Raw genomic sequence first — 17,113 nt, 5'->3', positions numbered from 1 at the left:
TTGAGGTCAGGGTTTTGGATGTTTTCTTAGGAAATCTGTTTTTATATTAAATCGGTCAAAGAATGGAATATGTAAACGTTTCTTCGGTTAGTAAATTTACCAATCCTCCATCAACTACCTGTTTTAATTTATCTTTCCTGATTTTTGGGTTTACAACCCTAGTCTGCTCTGACGGTTCATTAGTGCTACCGAGCAGTTTATTAGCCATTAACAACTTTTCGTCGTCTGTAATGGTGGGATCGAAAAAAGATAATCCTACCAACTCTGCATTCAAATACCACAAATGGTTAAAAAATTTGGTCAGGGCTATATCTGCAATGTCGTTGTCATATTCTTTATAGTCTAGCAGACTATGCAAAATACCTAAACCTTGCTTTGATGCAACATGAGCTTCTGGAGCATTGAACGAAGTTTTACAATCAATTTTAAGTAGAAAAACGGATGTGGCGGGCATGTAACTTCCTTCTTCTTCAGACATCTCAAATTTACGGCCAAAAATGAACTTTTTAAAGCACCAGATAGCCTTTGCCATCCACCTAGCGTGATGAATGGCTCCTGGATTTCTAAAATCCACAACATTTAAGTATAACGATCAAATAAATACTTGAGCCAACTGCAATAGCTCCTTATAGTCATTCCTGGGGTGGCTCTCAGTTAATTTTGTTCCGAATTCAGCAGCAACATTTTGCAATTACTTCTGGAGGTACCTGCTTTTGTACTAGATTGTCACTGATACCTTTATCGTATTTTCCTTTGTCTATCTTGGGCCACGCTGTGAGGAATCTCTTAAAAATGTCTGGATGAGGCCCAGTAGTTAATCTTACTTTTGTGTCGAATACGCCTCTTAACAGAATTTCCAAGATATAACGACGGCAAGCTAGTTATAACAATTCTCTTCTTAACATTTGATCCAATATGACGCATGCTCTTTTGAGTCTTCCCGTGTTGGATGCTGTAGCGTCGAAGCATATCGCCTTGACGGTGCTGAAAAGAACTATTCATTTACGGCTATAGCTTGCTCCTCTCCAGAGCTGTTTGCTGTTACAGGAACTCCCAGCAACTGTTGTTTTTCACTATTCAAAATTGCAATAGCTATTCGCTCACATTGTTCATTTTTCTAAACACCTGGTAAAAGTTTACCGTCCCAATGGACAACCAGGGGCTCTTTTTCAGGAATATCTATTTTATAAAAAAAAGTTTAGTATATTGTTCTCTGCACATTTGCCTTCTATGGTGTAATGAAGTTTTCGAGACTAAGTACTCAAAGAGGGTTAAGATTTAGTACGTCTAGAGCAGCTATTAAAATTCTCGTGGCATTTTTGTCGGACACCTTACGTCGATCTAACAAAATGGACAATTTCATGTTTAAAACGTCTTTAAAATCCCTTGCAAATGAAACTATCATCCTTTTGCTTTCAGATGGTCCTGGTTCTTGTACAGCTTCTTCAGAGACATTGATTTCCTCCAAGGTCTCAATTTCCTGGTAGATGCTGTCTACCAGGTTCAATATTTATGCTGTGTTTCCTTTTCATTTTTATCTGTCAAACGGAACTTTCTTTGGTAAACTAGTCAGGTAATCCCCATAGAATGAAAGATTAAATTTGAACAAAAGGCTCATTATGTTTGAAAATGGAGTTTCATAATACTTTTTAATAAAAGAAAATGTTGTTCTGAGGCAGATTATGCAAAAACCCGTAAAATTCCTAGAATACTTCAAACTGGCTCCTAAATTTACCAGGTCGCGTTATTGGGACTAAAGGCTGTTGCAACTCTGTTTTACTTAAAATGACAACAATTATTTATAGAATATAAAGTTCCAACATAGGCTTCCTTTTGAGATATTAAGCGGGTGTTTATTATTTACCATTCTAGAGTTATTCCAAAAATTTGAATTTTTTCAAACTTTGAGCGACGAGCAGCACAGGTTACTGTCGTTCGTTTGAGCTCAAATTTCGGCCATCTCAATATCTGGAAAGGGGAATCGTTTTGTGGGGTTGAGACAAACAAAATTATGACGTCGATTTTTTGCCGTCACCCTAGTACTTATACACTGTCTTGTGGTCGAATAAAGTTCCAGTAATGACAGGCCATTGCTTAGTGAGTAGTCTACAATGTTACATACCATTTTCATTTATGTCAGCTAGTCTATGCGGTCCTTAAACTTTAGGACAACACTGGCGTTCATTTCCCACTTTTGTATTTAAGTCGCCAAGAACACAGAACACATCATGCTTCGGTATAACTTTATGTGACAGCCTGTAATGTTTCGTAGAAATTGTCCTTGGCATCCTCATCCGTCTCATTTGTAGGCGCATAGCACCTGGCTTAGGACAGGCTGTCACGTCAATGAAGGCGATGACTGACGGGGTTAACATTCTTTCCAATATATTATCTGAAAATTACTGTTGAATTAACATCTTAGTTCAAACACCCTTCCAAATATTAATTTCAAATTGAACGAAATTTTCACAACAATTATATCGAATACAATCTAAACCAACGTTCAGATCACTTTGTGCAGCATAAGAATACAAATTAGAATAGGATATTTTAGCTATTAAGCCGAAAACGTGAAAAATTGGAAAGATATTCATTATATTAGCCAATAATAAAACTTAGTCTTCAAAAACGTACAGGATTTAGTCGTAAAAAAAGTTTCCGAAAAGAAATCTTTCCTGTTCTTTACTGGAAATAAAATATATTATAACAAATTTCTTATATTTATAGCATTAAAAAATTCTGCTAAATAAAATCTGGAATTGCTGATATTTCCAGGAATTAAAATCATTATATATTAAATATTCATTTTATTTCCATTAGGTCTTTCCAGTCATCCTGATTATTATAGTGCTTTATTGTTTGTGTTTCGTCGATGTTTTGAAAAATTAAAGCACAGTGTTGAAAATGTATATAGTTTTCAATAAAACACAAATAGCACAATGTGCTTTAGAACTTTTACGGTTAGGGGAGGGGGAAAATAGGTGATCTCCTGTTTGTAGTAATTTTTGTTTGTTTTAATTTTGACTTGAGTATTCAACTTAATTTTCACTCATTTTGAGATTTGTTCATTCATCTATATCAGTATCTGTTGTATTTATGTTAGATAGGATTATTGATCTTAGTTTCTGTTTCTTTTGGATTTCATTTATTCTTTGATAGTAGTTTCTGGTCATTTTAAATTTAAATGATAATAGAAATTCATTTCTGCTAGTCTTAATTTCATTATGACTCTTTACGTTTCTTTGAAAAACTTCTTCTTTTCTTTTAATAGATTAATATGATAAGGAGATCAAATCAAGAAAATAGACACAGGGAACCAAGTGAACACTCGGGCCAAGGTGCTGGGTATCTTGTATAATACAAATCTTTTTAAGATTGCCAGGGACGATCTTTGGCAAGATGTGGGTGTTCTAGCATCCCTCCCCCTCTAATGTTGAAAGATTGTAAAAAAAGCGCAAAAAAGAAAAAAAAATATCATAAATAGGGTAAAAATAGTTCTTCCGTTTGCCACCTCGCCGGCCTTACAATCCCTTTTATTTTGCCCTGAAAAACGACGAAAACACGGGAATGCTCTCCATTTTTATATTTAGACGAATATAATGAATAAGAATATGTTTTAGATGCAACACAATTTTCTCAACTTAATGATTCTAAAGAAGACAAGAAGCATCCTGTTATTGATGCAAAAACCAGATAGAACAATGACGAAATATATCGCAATTAATAGGTACAGATTCATCCTAGATTATCCTTTTTTGTTAACGGGATGTGCATCAATGATCAGCACCAGGTACCTGTATTTTTCTTGTAAAATATAACATACAAAGTAACTTCTTCAACCTTAGACGTTCTTATGATTTTCAAAGTAGCAGAAAGGAACTATTCATCAACCACAGTCTGATATAATTCCATATTTCAGCTGTTGAAAGAGGAACGATTATGGATGAGCTAAGAAAGCTATTCATGGCTGGTGTAGCCGCAATAAAACCCCAAAGGCTGATCAGCGAATGTCTCTCCAGGAACAGTAAAACACTAACAGTAAACTCTATTCAAGAATCATATAGTTGTGAAATGGTTCTTCCAGACAAGGGAGTCTATCTTTTTGGTAAGTTTTAATCAATTTTATGTCAAGTAAATTGGAACTAGTCCACAGCCTATGTTTTTGTGTAATCTTATCTTAATATAAGCCTCTAAAGTTCCAAAATGTATTTTTGACTTTCTCTTGACCAATTCATGCGCAGCTTTTGCTTAATCCTTTTTTTTTAATCTAAACCGGTTTATTTTATTAACCTTATCTTCATCTTGTCAATAGTTTATTTTGACAATGGTCAAAGCTCAGGCTGCTATCTTGTCCCATATCAAGTAATGCCTCTCAGCTAGACATTATGTGTGTGGCTGATACCCACTTTCGGTTTTGTAGTCAGTTTTTCAAGGTACAGCTTTTGTACATGTTTTATTGTCAACTACGTCAGCTTCAAGACTTTAGTGACATACACCTGCTTCCATCCAGATATGCCCAAGTGGTCTAGCAAATTTTTTGACAGCTTTTTACTTTATTTTAATGCTCTACTTTAATTATTTTTAACTTATTCAGCTCTATATTAAAAATGTACTCTTAATGATAAAAAAAAATCCAAAGGATTTTTGGAAGTTTCAGTACTATTTAATTTTTCTGCGTTATAATGAAAATAAATTTATAACAATTGTGTTTTCTACAAACGCTAATAAATATCAGTATATTTCGGCTTCATATCCGGAAGCCTCTATCAATGAGGGAAAGAGAGACAGAAAAAAAAAAGATTAAATAAATTAACATATACTAAAAAAAACACGAGAAAAGCATTCAAACACTACACAAATAAAAACAAAAAATGAAAGGAACTCGCGTATGATACACTAAGTCGTAATTCATTAACAAATCCGATACGACAATCAAACACAGGCACAAGGCTTGGAAAGGGATGTATTGTTTTGTGTACGTCCGAGGTTATCTTCTGATGTGAGGCTCTTAGAAAATGAACTAATCTTTTTATTTAAAAATCTTCAAAACGAGAAGAAGTCAAAGCTCTCTTAATACTACTATGCTTGAAAATTAAAGGTTTTTTTTTCTTTTGCTAATCTAGTGGAAGTACGTTGACATATCAAATTAGTATGCAGATCGTCCCCGAATGAGGTGGGAAGGGGTCATAAGAAAGGGTTTAAAGGAAATTTGAACTTCCTGAGAGGGAATTGAGAGTTTCCTATAGAAACAGGTTATTCTATACCACAGTTCATATAATTATCCAGTAAGCTTATCGCAGATCATTTCTGGTCTTCGTTCTCGGTGCGAACAAAAAGCTCCTCCCACTTCTTCGTGCAGTTATTAATAGCGGGTTCCCACTTGTTTCCGATTGTTTCGCGTCTGACTTGTCTACCCGTGAAAAGATCTGACGCCGCTTATATTTCTACGTTCTCTGGAGCACTCGCACCCCGGTCCGGGTTTTTATAATGGGTGAGATAGGGAATGATCCTACTGGATAATTATATAAACTGTGTTCTATACACACCACTTTGAATGTTTTTTGGCATCACAACTTTTCCAGTACAAAAAACAACAAGTTTTTTTTTCAACTGAAAGTAAGGAGCAACAATAAAACTTAAAACGATTATAAATTATTCCGTATATGAGGGAGGCTGTCCCTTACTCAACCCTCGCTCTTTAAACTAAAATCTTAAGCTCTTTAAAAATATTTCTATTTCAAATTTAATGGCCCTTGTGTCTGAGCAGTCTTTCTTCAAAAATTGTGACAAAAAGTCAAACTTTAGCGCAAAGAGCGAGGGTTGAGGGAGTGGCAGCCCCATCCTCGTATATGGAATAATATCTGTTCGTTTTAAGTTTAAAGTTGTAGACCTATTTATTTCTTTTTAATTTCTGACTGTTATTCAAATCATGCCAGGAAATTCCCTCCCCCTTCGTGTAAAAACTCCCCTGGAAAATTTCCCCCGGAAACTTTTCTCCCCACGAGAAATTCTCCCCGTAGAAAATCCTACAGAAAATCCCTCCCTCAGAAACAAATCTTGTATGTTTTCCAATAACAAATGCTATGTGTGATTAAAGGGTAAAATGCGTAACTTACAGCCTGTTCTTCATGGGACTATGGGGGGTCACGTCATCCTCGAAGGTATAGGTTTTTTGACGTTTCAGCTATGCTGATTCAAATGGCCATCTCAAAATTTTGATCGGATGTCTTTGGGGAAAATAGGAACCTAGGAGGGGTGCTAGTTGCCCTCCAATCGTTTTAGTCTATTATCTATAGGTCTCTGATCAAAAAGATTTCTTTCTTCTTTTTCTTTGCAAATTGGGGTAATATTGTTTTGCTGACTTTCCCCAACAGATTCGCATAAATGAAAATAAAAACTCCATGAAGTTAAAGTGCACCTCAGTCGCGGGGAGAGGGTGTTTGATTTAATATGGATGGGCCGGGCAAACTAACTGACTGCCAAAACTGCTATGTTTTGACCATGAATGATTTTGTTTTTTGTTTAGAAGCGACTATTCTTTTATCTTTTTAGGATTTGGCAAAGCTGCATCAGAGATGATGCAAGCTACAATTGAAATTGTTGGAAACGAGAACATAGCAAGTGGTATTGCTCTTGTGCCTAAGCAAGAGGAAGAGCTATTTAACTACCACAACTGGGAAAATATAACAACATTCTTTGGAGCGAAAGGCAATCTCCCTGATGAAGACTCATTAAAAGGAAGCAAAGCAGCACTGAAAATGATAGAGGGATTGGATTCAGATGATTTACTTCTTGTTTTGATTTCTGGTATGTAAATCAGTCTTCAAATGACTTTTATCTAGCCATAGAAGGAATAAGCTTATATCATGAAAAATCAGCTTTTCTCAATTTCATTTATTTATATTACCTGAACGTTTTAATCTTCAAAGCCATTTCAGCTTATGATTCCATTGATACTTCTTCTGAGTTCTTAGATGTTCTCAAAGTTTTGCATAGGGAAATCAGTTTCATCTAAAAATGAGTTCATCTTCCATTGACACATCTTCCACTCGAACCTATGCAGCCAGTCGTGCATAGGCGTCATCAAGGGAAGTGGCTGGGAACCACTTCTTTAACTTCAAGATGTATTTTGACCATATTGTGAATATAAGGTTTGAACAGGTACACTAATATCCTAATTTCACAGAATTTGTCTGTTAAGTTTTTCTTACAACTATTTAAAAGCAAAGCGATCAAGCATGGAGAAGATTAGGTAAATTATAATAAAAAAAATCAGGGATAATCGATTTACTTTCAGACGAATAGGTCTGAAAATTAATTTTTAGAAGACTAAGTCGCTTAGACTAGGAATAAATGAATGTAAAGAGATGATATTTGGTATCGATCAAATGGATAGCATGATTTACGTGGGTTGTATTATTAATAAAGGTGGTGGGTGCAGTGAAAATATAAAAAGTAGAATAGCCAAGGTCCAAGTTTTTTTTTCATAGTTGAAAAAATTTTGCAAGAAAAGGAAGATCAGTTAGCAAACCAAGATTAGAATGCTGGAAGCTGCAGTGAAGATAGTGGTCAAGTATGGTTTGGAAGCGTGGGCGCTTCAGAAGACGAACGAGTATTTGTTAGATGTTTTAGAGAGGTATTGTCTAGGGCTGCCTTGGGTGTTTGTTTGGCTGACCGTATATAAAATAACATACGAAACATGTGGCTCTATCCAACTTTCTAGGGCTATAATGAGAGAAAGATTTAGATGGCTAGGGCACATTTTGTGGATGAAGAATAACAGATTGCCAAAGATCGTCCTTGTCAGCCATCCGTCTAGGGCCAAACAAAATCAGTTCGTCCCCGAATGGGGCGGGAAGACGTCGTAAGGAGCGATTTTAAAGAAATTTGAACTTCTTAGAAGGGAGTAAAGAGGGAAGCTGTGAATAGATTGGGATGGAGGAGGACCGTGCGCAGCTGTGTTGGTCTCAATCGGTTTGATGATGCAGTGATTTTTTAGTAGTAGTAATAGTAGTAGTAATTAGAAATAAAACTCTTGATGAAAAAATAAAGGGGTATTAAATGCATTGATTATAGGAAAAACATTGACGCTTTTGGAATGAAAATTATTAAATAAATTTCTGCTCTATATAACTGGCAGTCAAGATTTCTGTTGAATCTTAACGGGAAATATTAGAAAACCCCATTTATGGTGATTCTACAGCAAAATGTGAATTCACAGAAACTACATAAACAAGTTTTCCCTTTTTTTAGTTATCGAACTTCAATTTTGTCATCCAAGTCTTACATTCTCGGATCCTTCTTAGTGTTAGTTTTTTTTGTTCGTTTTTTTTATGTAAAAGTAAAAAGAGCACAATCATCAGCAATGCTTTCTGAAGATGAAGCTATTTTATCAAATAAAGGATTTAGAATATTCAGAATTATACAATATTATTTTTAATTTGCCGAATTAATTTATTTCCGTGTATGGATTCTACTGCTAATCGTGGGTGTGTAATCTGGATTATATATATATATATATATATATATATATATATATATATATATATATATATATATATATATGTGTGTGATATATATACTATGATGATATATATATATATATATATATATATATATATATATATATATATATATATATATATATATATATATATATATATATATATATATATATATATATATATATATATATATATATATATATATATATATTCTAAGTGTATTTTTCTATCCCTTTGGACAAGTTTTTTTTTTGGCGTTGTTATTGAACCAGTGTTGTCAATCTACTTGGCTCTACGAATGTAAAAATTAGTGAATCTGTTCATAGTGCTGGCATGACAACATCTATAAAGGTGTTATTGCGACTTCTGTAGAAGTACAGCTACAAATATAGTTTGGTATAAAGACACCACAGTACATTGATTATTTCAAAGCCGAAAACGAATTTATTGTCATTTCTACAGCTGGAGCGCTAGGTGGAGCTGAGACAGTTGAAATAGTAAGAAAATGATGCTATAAATCTGGTAATCTTGATATTTTATCAAATTTTAAAGTTGGTTTCCGACAATTAACGTAGGTTATGTCAACATTAACTGATATCACAAAGGGTGTCAATAATACGGGATTAAAAAAAGGAATAGAAAAAAATCACCTGCTTTATTGTTGGAAGTCTGTAATACATATAAAAGTGACGATTTAACTGATAAGGAGCTAATATTGTGAGTAGTCGGTGAAAAATAAGACAAGTAAAATTACACTGTTATTACAATTATTAACAAATCTGAATAAAAATTTGAAAACAGTCCACGCAAAACTTTTTTAATGATATATTTACTATTTTTAGGGGTTGTATGAAACAAGAACACTATATTATCCCATTTTAATTTATTTCTCCTCTCCTTGAGTGCATTTTTATCAATGTCCGTACTTGATCAATTAGTTATAGCTGCACTACATAAAAACCGCAGGATAGTTAACTTTGTTATAATTTGACTTTTGTAGGGTTGTGAAACCATCAGAGCTAGTTTGTTTGGTATGATTTCCCCCATAATTAGCTATAGTTTTCGTATAAGTTGCCTATTTTTAAGTTACCGAATTTGAGTTAGTCGAATTTAAGCTAAAAATACCATAAGGTAGCTTCATTTCTGTTAAAATATTTCTATTTTTTGTATATTTTAACAATTTTTTATATTTTATCAATTTACTAGCTTGTCCGTCGCACGTTGGTGTGATCTTAAAAGAACAAAAATTACAAAATCCCCCCCTCCCTCCCGGGAATTTCTTCTCGAAATACTCCCCTCCGAGGAAAATTCACCATGGAGGAAGATCCCTGCGTAAATTTCTCCTCCGTGGAAAACCTCCCCCGACCCCGTGAAACATTTTACCCTCATATAAAACGACGATAGTATTTTTACATTTAGAAGGTGTTGTTGATTACCGAATTCAGAAGGTTTTCTGAAAATGTAATTTTGTTATTCCAGAAGTGTGCTAGATGACGGAATTCATAATTAACTAATCCGTTGATTGAATATCCAGAAAAAGTGAAAATTTTGCCAGAAATAACTATCAATTACTTGTGTTGAGGGTCTCTAATTTCATCAGTGCGAAAAGTATTAAAAGAGCCTTGGAGGGGGGGGGGGGGTATTTTGTACCTGAAACTTTCGTAAATGTGTAATCAACAACTTCTTAAAGTTTCTTGGTGATCGGAAGAACGGTATGGTAGACATACTTTCGGTTTTATATATATAGATTAAAGTTACACCCTATTGAAAATGCATAGCCCCTTCCCTTAATGCCGGTCTTTCACTGAGTGATGTTGATCAAACTAACCATAAGACAGTTTCTCCCTTCATTTTATTTTTTTTATTCTTATTGTTATGGTCTATTTTTTCTATGGACTTTCAAATTCTATAAGTAGGCGAGGAGAATGGATTGACGAGGTTCAGAACACTTTAGATGTAGATATATTCCTGAAAGTGTTATTCATCTAACTCAAGAAGTTCGCATGTCCTAAATCCAAACACGAAGCATATATTTCACGAATAAGGTTTATTTCTAGCAATGTCGGTATTTAAGGAAATTGTTGTTTTTCGTGCTTATTAATTTTTTGTATGTGAATAATATTGCAATATTGATGTCCAAATCAAAAGAAATTGTATCAATTTCGTAAATGGTGGTGTTCAGTTTTGACGTTCAAAGAATAAAGTCTAGTGGTGGTAGCGTATGTAAAAAATTCTTATTAACTAAATTGTATGTGTAAAAAATGATCTTTCTTATACATATTATAATATTTTTTCCTTTAAATGCCCTCCACATCAAAACACTCGTTATCAATAACTACGTCAGGTAGATTATCCAGGTTTACAGCATGCTCGTTTTGTTGAAAAAAAAAAAAAAAAAAAATGGGTCCTCTCTTCGTAAAGTGTAGTTGAACAAAGACTTGTATTTCTTTTTTATGATTAAACCAGGATATATCTTATGTCATGCTCGCATTTATCATTGTGACAATTGGAACATAAGAAACCTCTGACATAAGAATCATAAACCTTTCTAATCGAGATTTTATAGTTTTTAATTTGGATTCCGTATTCCCTATGTAATTACCATTGATTGCACAATCGGCACTTACTATCAAATTTATTTGGAATAGTGCAATCTTCACTTCCCCCGCTTACAGAAACACAAAGGACGTGTGTGCATTATTTTCACGTTTCTTCGAAATTTCTTACTAATTGACCAATAGCAAACATGTTGTCGTTATACCGAAAGTAGCCAGAATTGAGACCTCAATTGTGCAAAGCCTCAGTGAACCAAACGCTTATAATTGAAATAAGTCATAAAAAAAAAGGCAACTATCGCATCCCTTTTATAATTAACTAATCCATCTAGTGAGAACCATATATCTGAATTAATACATATACCCAAAATAGAAAAAAAACCACTCAAATAACTAACAAAAATATTCAGACTATGACATAAGGGGTTGATGACTTCTTCAAGTAATGTACTAATACTAGAAAACTGTCTGATGATGAAATCCTGGCTTATATTCAATATAGAGATAACTGCCCACATTTTTGGTATTTAAATGTTTACAATTGGTACCTTAAAAATTATACTGGATAAAAAATGTCAGTGATGACACATCCAAGGTATCTAAACACATACATCTTAGCACAAAACCAGCTGCAGTTACTCATCACATTCAATAGAAGAAAGAAAAGAAAAGAAAGAAAAATAAGGCTTTTGTTTTTCCAAGAGCCAGTCAAGGATACCAATGGTAGAGAGGCCGGGCAAGGGTTTATTTCACTCCATCCCTAGATTTGAAAATACCTATTTTGCATTTTCTTTTAAAAAGATTGAAAAAACCTTCCCCCTAAATTTTGAAAAACATCGTCTTCTGTGTATCTTCGTGTAAAGACACGGAAAAAATCCCTCCCCCTCCTACACTTTCAGGAATTGCTGTCATTGGAACCAGAACTCTAGAACCTGGCAATTATTTGTTCTCTCCGTTTATATACTGGTGTTTAAGGGCAAAAATTAAGGTCATATCTTGTTTCACATTCTTAAAGAGTGCTAGGCAGGGTGCACTCACGTCACCAGCACTGTTTAATAGCTCGGTTATTCTCGCTCAGACTACTATCAAACCGACATTGCGTATCTAGAGAAATTGATCGGTCACTATTCACTTTTGTTGACGATAATTTGAATTTAAGTGGCATATTTTCTTGTTGTGAAAGTTCTGTTGTGAAGTTATAAAATATGTATGTGAAGTTAGGTCTTTGTTTTGATGTTGAGAAAATGGTTGTAGCTGGTTTTTATTAACGAGAAGAACCTTGATTTTGGGATCTGACGAGTATCAAACTTTGTCTGATGTCTTTGTTTACGTTTTGTCAAAATCTTAAGTATTTATTGATGTCGATTGGAAGAAATTTGCAAGAAACAATAAATTTCAGTATAATATGAAAGAATGCCGAGCATACAATGCATATGCTTTCTTTGCCTCTACAAAATAGCAACGGATTCACCGAATAAGACTGTTTTAACTTTCTAGTTTTCCACATTTACTTGTTTTTTCGCCCATTTGGTGTTCCCTAGCTATAATAAGCTGCAAATTCGTCATAACTTCTTTAAATGTGTGCCTTTTGTGTTTCCAGTTTGGCCTGTACTACACAGGCTACTTATATACGCAGAAAATATGATCTGATCAATCCAGCTCCACCGGCAAAAGAGTTTGGTCACTATGAAATGAAAACGCAGAGTCAATTCATTCTTAGGCTTACTTATACCAATGTGCAGCTTTATGTCTATATATGTTAATGGCTGTATGTGTTTCTCATTTCCGTTTTTTCTTTTATGTTACTCTTTCATTGACATAGGCTTTGTGTCGTTAGGATGGGCTTTGAATATAGCCCATTTTGAATGAGGTGTGTGTCGGTAGGTGTAAGGAAGAATGATGAATTATAGACTACGAGTGTTGGATTCCTTTAAGTTTCCTATAAATATATTATTTTTAGAATTGTTGATTAAAAGTTTAGTAGAAGTGGGGTAGGGGAGGAGAAGCCAGTGTTTTTTTTTCCCGAGGAAATGTATTAGTAGTTGAAGTGTGCTTTTTTTGGGTTGTCACAAACTCGCTAATATGCGTCGGGACCTATTTTGATAGTAAGAGTAATGTTTAGTTTTGTTTTGTTACTATTTATTGGAGATTCCAATGATGTGCTTCTTATTTTTTTTTTTTTTTTGTTTGTGACCCAATTTGTTAATAAAATAAAAAAAAGTTCAATCACTGATCGGTAAAATTCTGTAAAGCTAAAAAGAATTGAGGTGATTTATTTTCGTTTGAACCATATTGCACTTAAATAGCATGTTGAAGAGATGTCTCTGTCCGAATAATTTCCTTTCATTCTTTTTTTGTTTTGGACGACTATTCGTGTGATCAAGCCAAGAAACTTGATTTTGTCTTATTTTTATAGGTGGTGGTTCAGCTCTTTTTGAAATTCCCGCAGATGACATCTCTTTAAATGAAGAAGTAGAGATTGTAAATCAGCTATCAAAATCTGGTGCGACCATCGCTGAAATAAACACTGTTCGGAAAAGGCTATCAAAAGTGAAGGGTGGTGGCTTAGCCAGATTGTGTAAGGGGAAAATAATAGCACTTATAATTAGTGATGTCATAGGTGACCATTTAGATGTCATTGCAAGTGGGACAACTGTTTGCAACAAAGATAGCTCCAATGCGGCTTTTGATGTTCTGAGCAAACATAACACTGATGTAAGTGAAGAAATTACGAATATTTTACAGCAGCCAGTGTGCCTTGATGATGGTTTTGAGCATGTGTTCAATTTTTTAGTTGGAAGTAATTGGCACGTGCTAAGCTCCATAAGGTCAGAAGCAGTCAAAGATGATAATATAGTTTTTATATTGTCGAGGGGTATAAAAGGGGAGGCTCGAAGTGTAGGCAAGGCAATGATGAGAATGATGATCGACCTTGTTAAGGTTGAAACAACTTGCAAATTTGAGTTCGCTGAAGATCTGTTAATAGTACTTGAAGATGATTTAGATCTATCAGCCTCCTTTACGTGTACGTTGAATCGTCTATGTCGGATATCCATGGTTAGTCAAAAGCGTTTTATTATCCTTGCCGGTGGTGAAACAACGGTATCAGTGTCTGGTAGTGGAAAAGGTGGGCGCTGTCAAGAATTGGCACTTTCGTTCCTTGTTGAAGTTGCTAAAAATATGAAAGCTGATCCAGAACTATTCAAGAAGTTTAAGGCCACCTTCCTTGCTGCTGGTACGGATGGGATTGATGGACCAACCGACGCCGCTGGTGCTATTGTATCTTGTGACTTAGCAAGACATGTGCCCTTCGAAGAAGCAGAGAAAAGCTTAGACAATAATGATTCATACAAATTTTTTACTGGATTGGATAATGGAAAATATCATATAAAAACAGGACCAACTGGCACTAACGTAATGGATTTAATGATTCTTCTGATTGATCCTATACATCCTGACAATTCATGCCATTAAGACAATTGGTAAGAAGTAGTTTGTGTATAATAAAATAAATAGTTTGTAGACGATTTGTAGAAGAATTGTAAAATAAATAGTAGTGAAAGTAAAAAGAATCATGAGTAAAGATAATTTTGTTTCCTTATTAGTATGTTATTTCTGCATTTTATTTTCTTAAAAAAAAGGAAATAGTATTTTGCTGAGGTGTATAGGTGCTTAAAGTGCAGTTTTTTTTTTTTTTTTTTTTTTCTTTTACAAAATCAATTTTGTTTTTATTATTATATTAATTGACCATTACCAACTCTTTTTGGTATTTTAATTTCAGTATTTTGCGCAACAAAAACATGTAAAGAATTAAAAAATATATAGAAAAAAGGTTTGACTATTTATTTTTCTGTTTGAGGTTAAACACAAACAATTCTTTTTTTTCAAATGTGTTCTTCTTCAAGTAGTATTGAGTAGATTAGACGCGAGACTTTTTATTTTCATTGTGTCGATAAAAATGTTTGGGTTCAATCCTTGAGAATTTCGGTTAAAATCCCTAGCACATAGTTATAGAATGCAATATGAATGAAGCTTTGATGTCGCCCTCTATTTAATCATAAGCTAATGGCAAATTTATTGCCTCGAAAAGTTACTCATTGATATTTCTGGCGCAGAAAAGTGGTAAATCGTATTGTCAGTTTTGATCCTAAAATACTCAGTTTTTGTCTTCATTATGTCAGTTTTATGGTGGGGATGGAAAGGAGCTAAAACGTCATAATCCATTGATTAAAGAATTTATAATGTTACATTTTGTGCCATTGTCACTATTTGCTGTTTTTGTTGAAAGTTTCATTAATTTAATTAACATAGCTACGCACTAAGCAAACTAGTCGCCTCGAAAACCAAGAATCATAAGTGCCACCAAGTAGCTATGTTAAATCTATATTTATTTTAAATTACAACCGCCTGTGGCGAGAATGTTGTAAAGTTTTCAAAATGCTGTCGAAATCCTAAATTGGGCCTAAATTTTCTTGAACATTTCAATACGTTTTAATAACGCTTCAGTAGTCTATGATCTGAACTTGGCTCATCTATGACTTTTGCAGTTCTTTATTTTATTGTCTATATACCATTGTCTATGGTTATAAAAAAAAATATAAGTGTAACTATGGAGGGTTTGTGGTCAATTACGCATCCCCCACTAGTTGTCTGGTGGGAGGAGTGAATGGCCTCTGGACGGTTTCTACTAGACAGCTGATTTGTTTTTGAGAAAACAAAACGAAATGCATATGGCTTTCTTAATTTTTTGTCCTTTCTTTATTTAAACATTACCTACTGCTATTATTAGCAACTCACTCCAGCACCAAGCCGCTTGAGGCCAACATAGGTGTGGACACTTCTCCTCTACCTAATCTATTCATAACTTCACTCTATCCCCTCCCATGTACTTAAAATTAAATCTAAACCCTTTCTTCAAGTCTTTTCCCATTCAATTTGTTTTTAGTTCGGTCCCCACAGTAGAGAGTATATATACAGTAACGACTTCTTTTTCCAAACATGACACATATTTCATACAACCCGTAAAGACTCTGAGCCGTGTCCTCGTCACAGCCTAGTTCAGTTTCCATAAACTCATCATGATGTGTACATCGGATTCACACATGCGCTAAGGCGGAATCTTGTGTGGTTTTAGGTCTGTGTCACATATTTTTAATGGAAAGTATAGCCTTTGTCATCACTGTATATTCTCTGTACTGTGTTTGGTCTCGGTGGATGACCGAAAAGCATAATCTTTGGTTATCTTTATTCCCAAAAAAATGTGAAAATAGGTGGATTTTGCATCATATGAGTAACTTATTAGAATTGGATAACGTTTGAATTATTGCGCATTAATTTCTTAATTTGATTGTCTAGTACTACATCATCTCTTATCCCTTGTATTAACGGAGTGTGTTATTTTCAGTTTCATTTTTTATGCCTTCCTCTCCAAAATCACAAAAAAAATTACGCTAATGCTCTGTTAGACAAACTTTTTTTTTCTTTTTCAAGTTCCATTCATGTCATAAAAAATATGACATTATTTGACAACACTATGAGTGCATGGCAATTAATACGTGATTAAATTAGAATAAGATAATGCTGTGTCATTTTAGTGAAACTTTGAATAATTAATTTTGTATGTGGATATTCTAGTTAAAGTTCTTGGATCAATCATTCGTAAGTTATCCTTTTGGGCTATTACAAACAGGCAAATTAGAGTTAAATATAAGTTTTTATAGAAAAATCTTAAAGATATTGAAATTTCAGATTATATGCAAGTATATGCAATACCCCTCCCCTTGTTTGCGTTCCGTTATAAAGTTGTCATTTTTTTTCTTTTTTTGTCGTTCAGTGCACGATCTTAAGAGTTATATTATTTTATTATTACCGCTAATTTTTTCCTCTCATTCGGATGTATTGTTATTATTTTCTTCTATTGCTGATTACAGAAAGTATCATTATCACGATTTGATTTCGTGTACTGTCTTACTCATGGGTGCAAAGGTTAAACTACGGAAAAGAGTCATTGTTCAGCGTTTTTGTTCGCAAAATCAATTTGTAACATTTAGAGGG

General features: G+C 34.0%; 1 protein-coding gene across 1 annotated transcript; it reads left to right on the top strand.

Annotated features, from left to right (window-relative positions):
- Positions 1-1,481: 1,481 nt before the first annotated feature.
- Positions 1,482-16,170, top strand: LOC148939400 (glycerate kinase). Its single transcript, XM_089107208.1, has 4 exons — positions 1,482-1,573; positions 3,920-4,105; positions 6,553-6,807; positions 13,476-16,170. The coding sequence occupies exons 2-4, from the start codon at positions 3,940-3,942 to the stop codon at positions 14,531-14,533; spliced, it is 1,479 nt and encodes a 492-aa protein (XP_088963334.1). The 5' UTR covers positions 1,482-1,573; positions 3,920-3,939; the 3' UTR covers positions 14,534-16,170.
- The last annotated feature ends 943 nt before the right edge of the window (positions 16,171-17,113 follow it).

This window comes from Artemia sp. Qi Xiang Cuo, chromosome 21, assembly GCF_049724085.1.
Source record: "Artemia sp. Qi Xiang Cuo chromosome 21, ASM4972408v1, whole genome shotgun sequence".
Lineage (NCBI taxonomy): Eukaryota > Metazoa > Arthropoda > Branchiopoda > Anostraca > Artemiidae > Artemia > Artemia sp. Qi Xiang Cuo.
The sequence above is the reverse complement of the archived record's forward strand: the minus strand, read 5'-3'. Positions and strand labels throughout refer to the sequence as shown.

What these genes read in the sequence shown, in the direction of transcription:
- LOC148939400 (XM_089107208.1), top strand. Translation starts at nt 3,940, where the DNA reads ATGGATGAGCTAAGAAAGCTATTCATGGCTGGTGTAGCCGCAATAAAA. An exon ending in CAAGGGAGTCTATCTTTTTG is followed by an intron (nt 4,106 to 6,552) that starts GTAAGTTTTAAT and finishes TTATCTTTTTAG; the next exon opens with GATTTGGCAAAGCTGCATCA. An exon ending in ACTTCTTGTTTTGATTTCTG is followed by an intron (nt 6,808 to 13,475) that starts GTATGTAAATCA and finishes TTATTTTTATAG; the next exon opens with GTGGTGGTTCAGCTCTTTTT.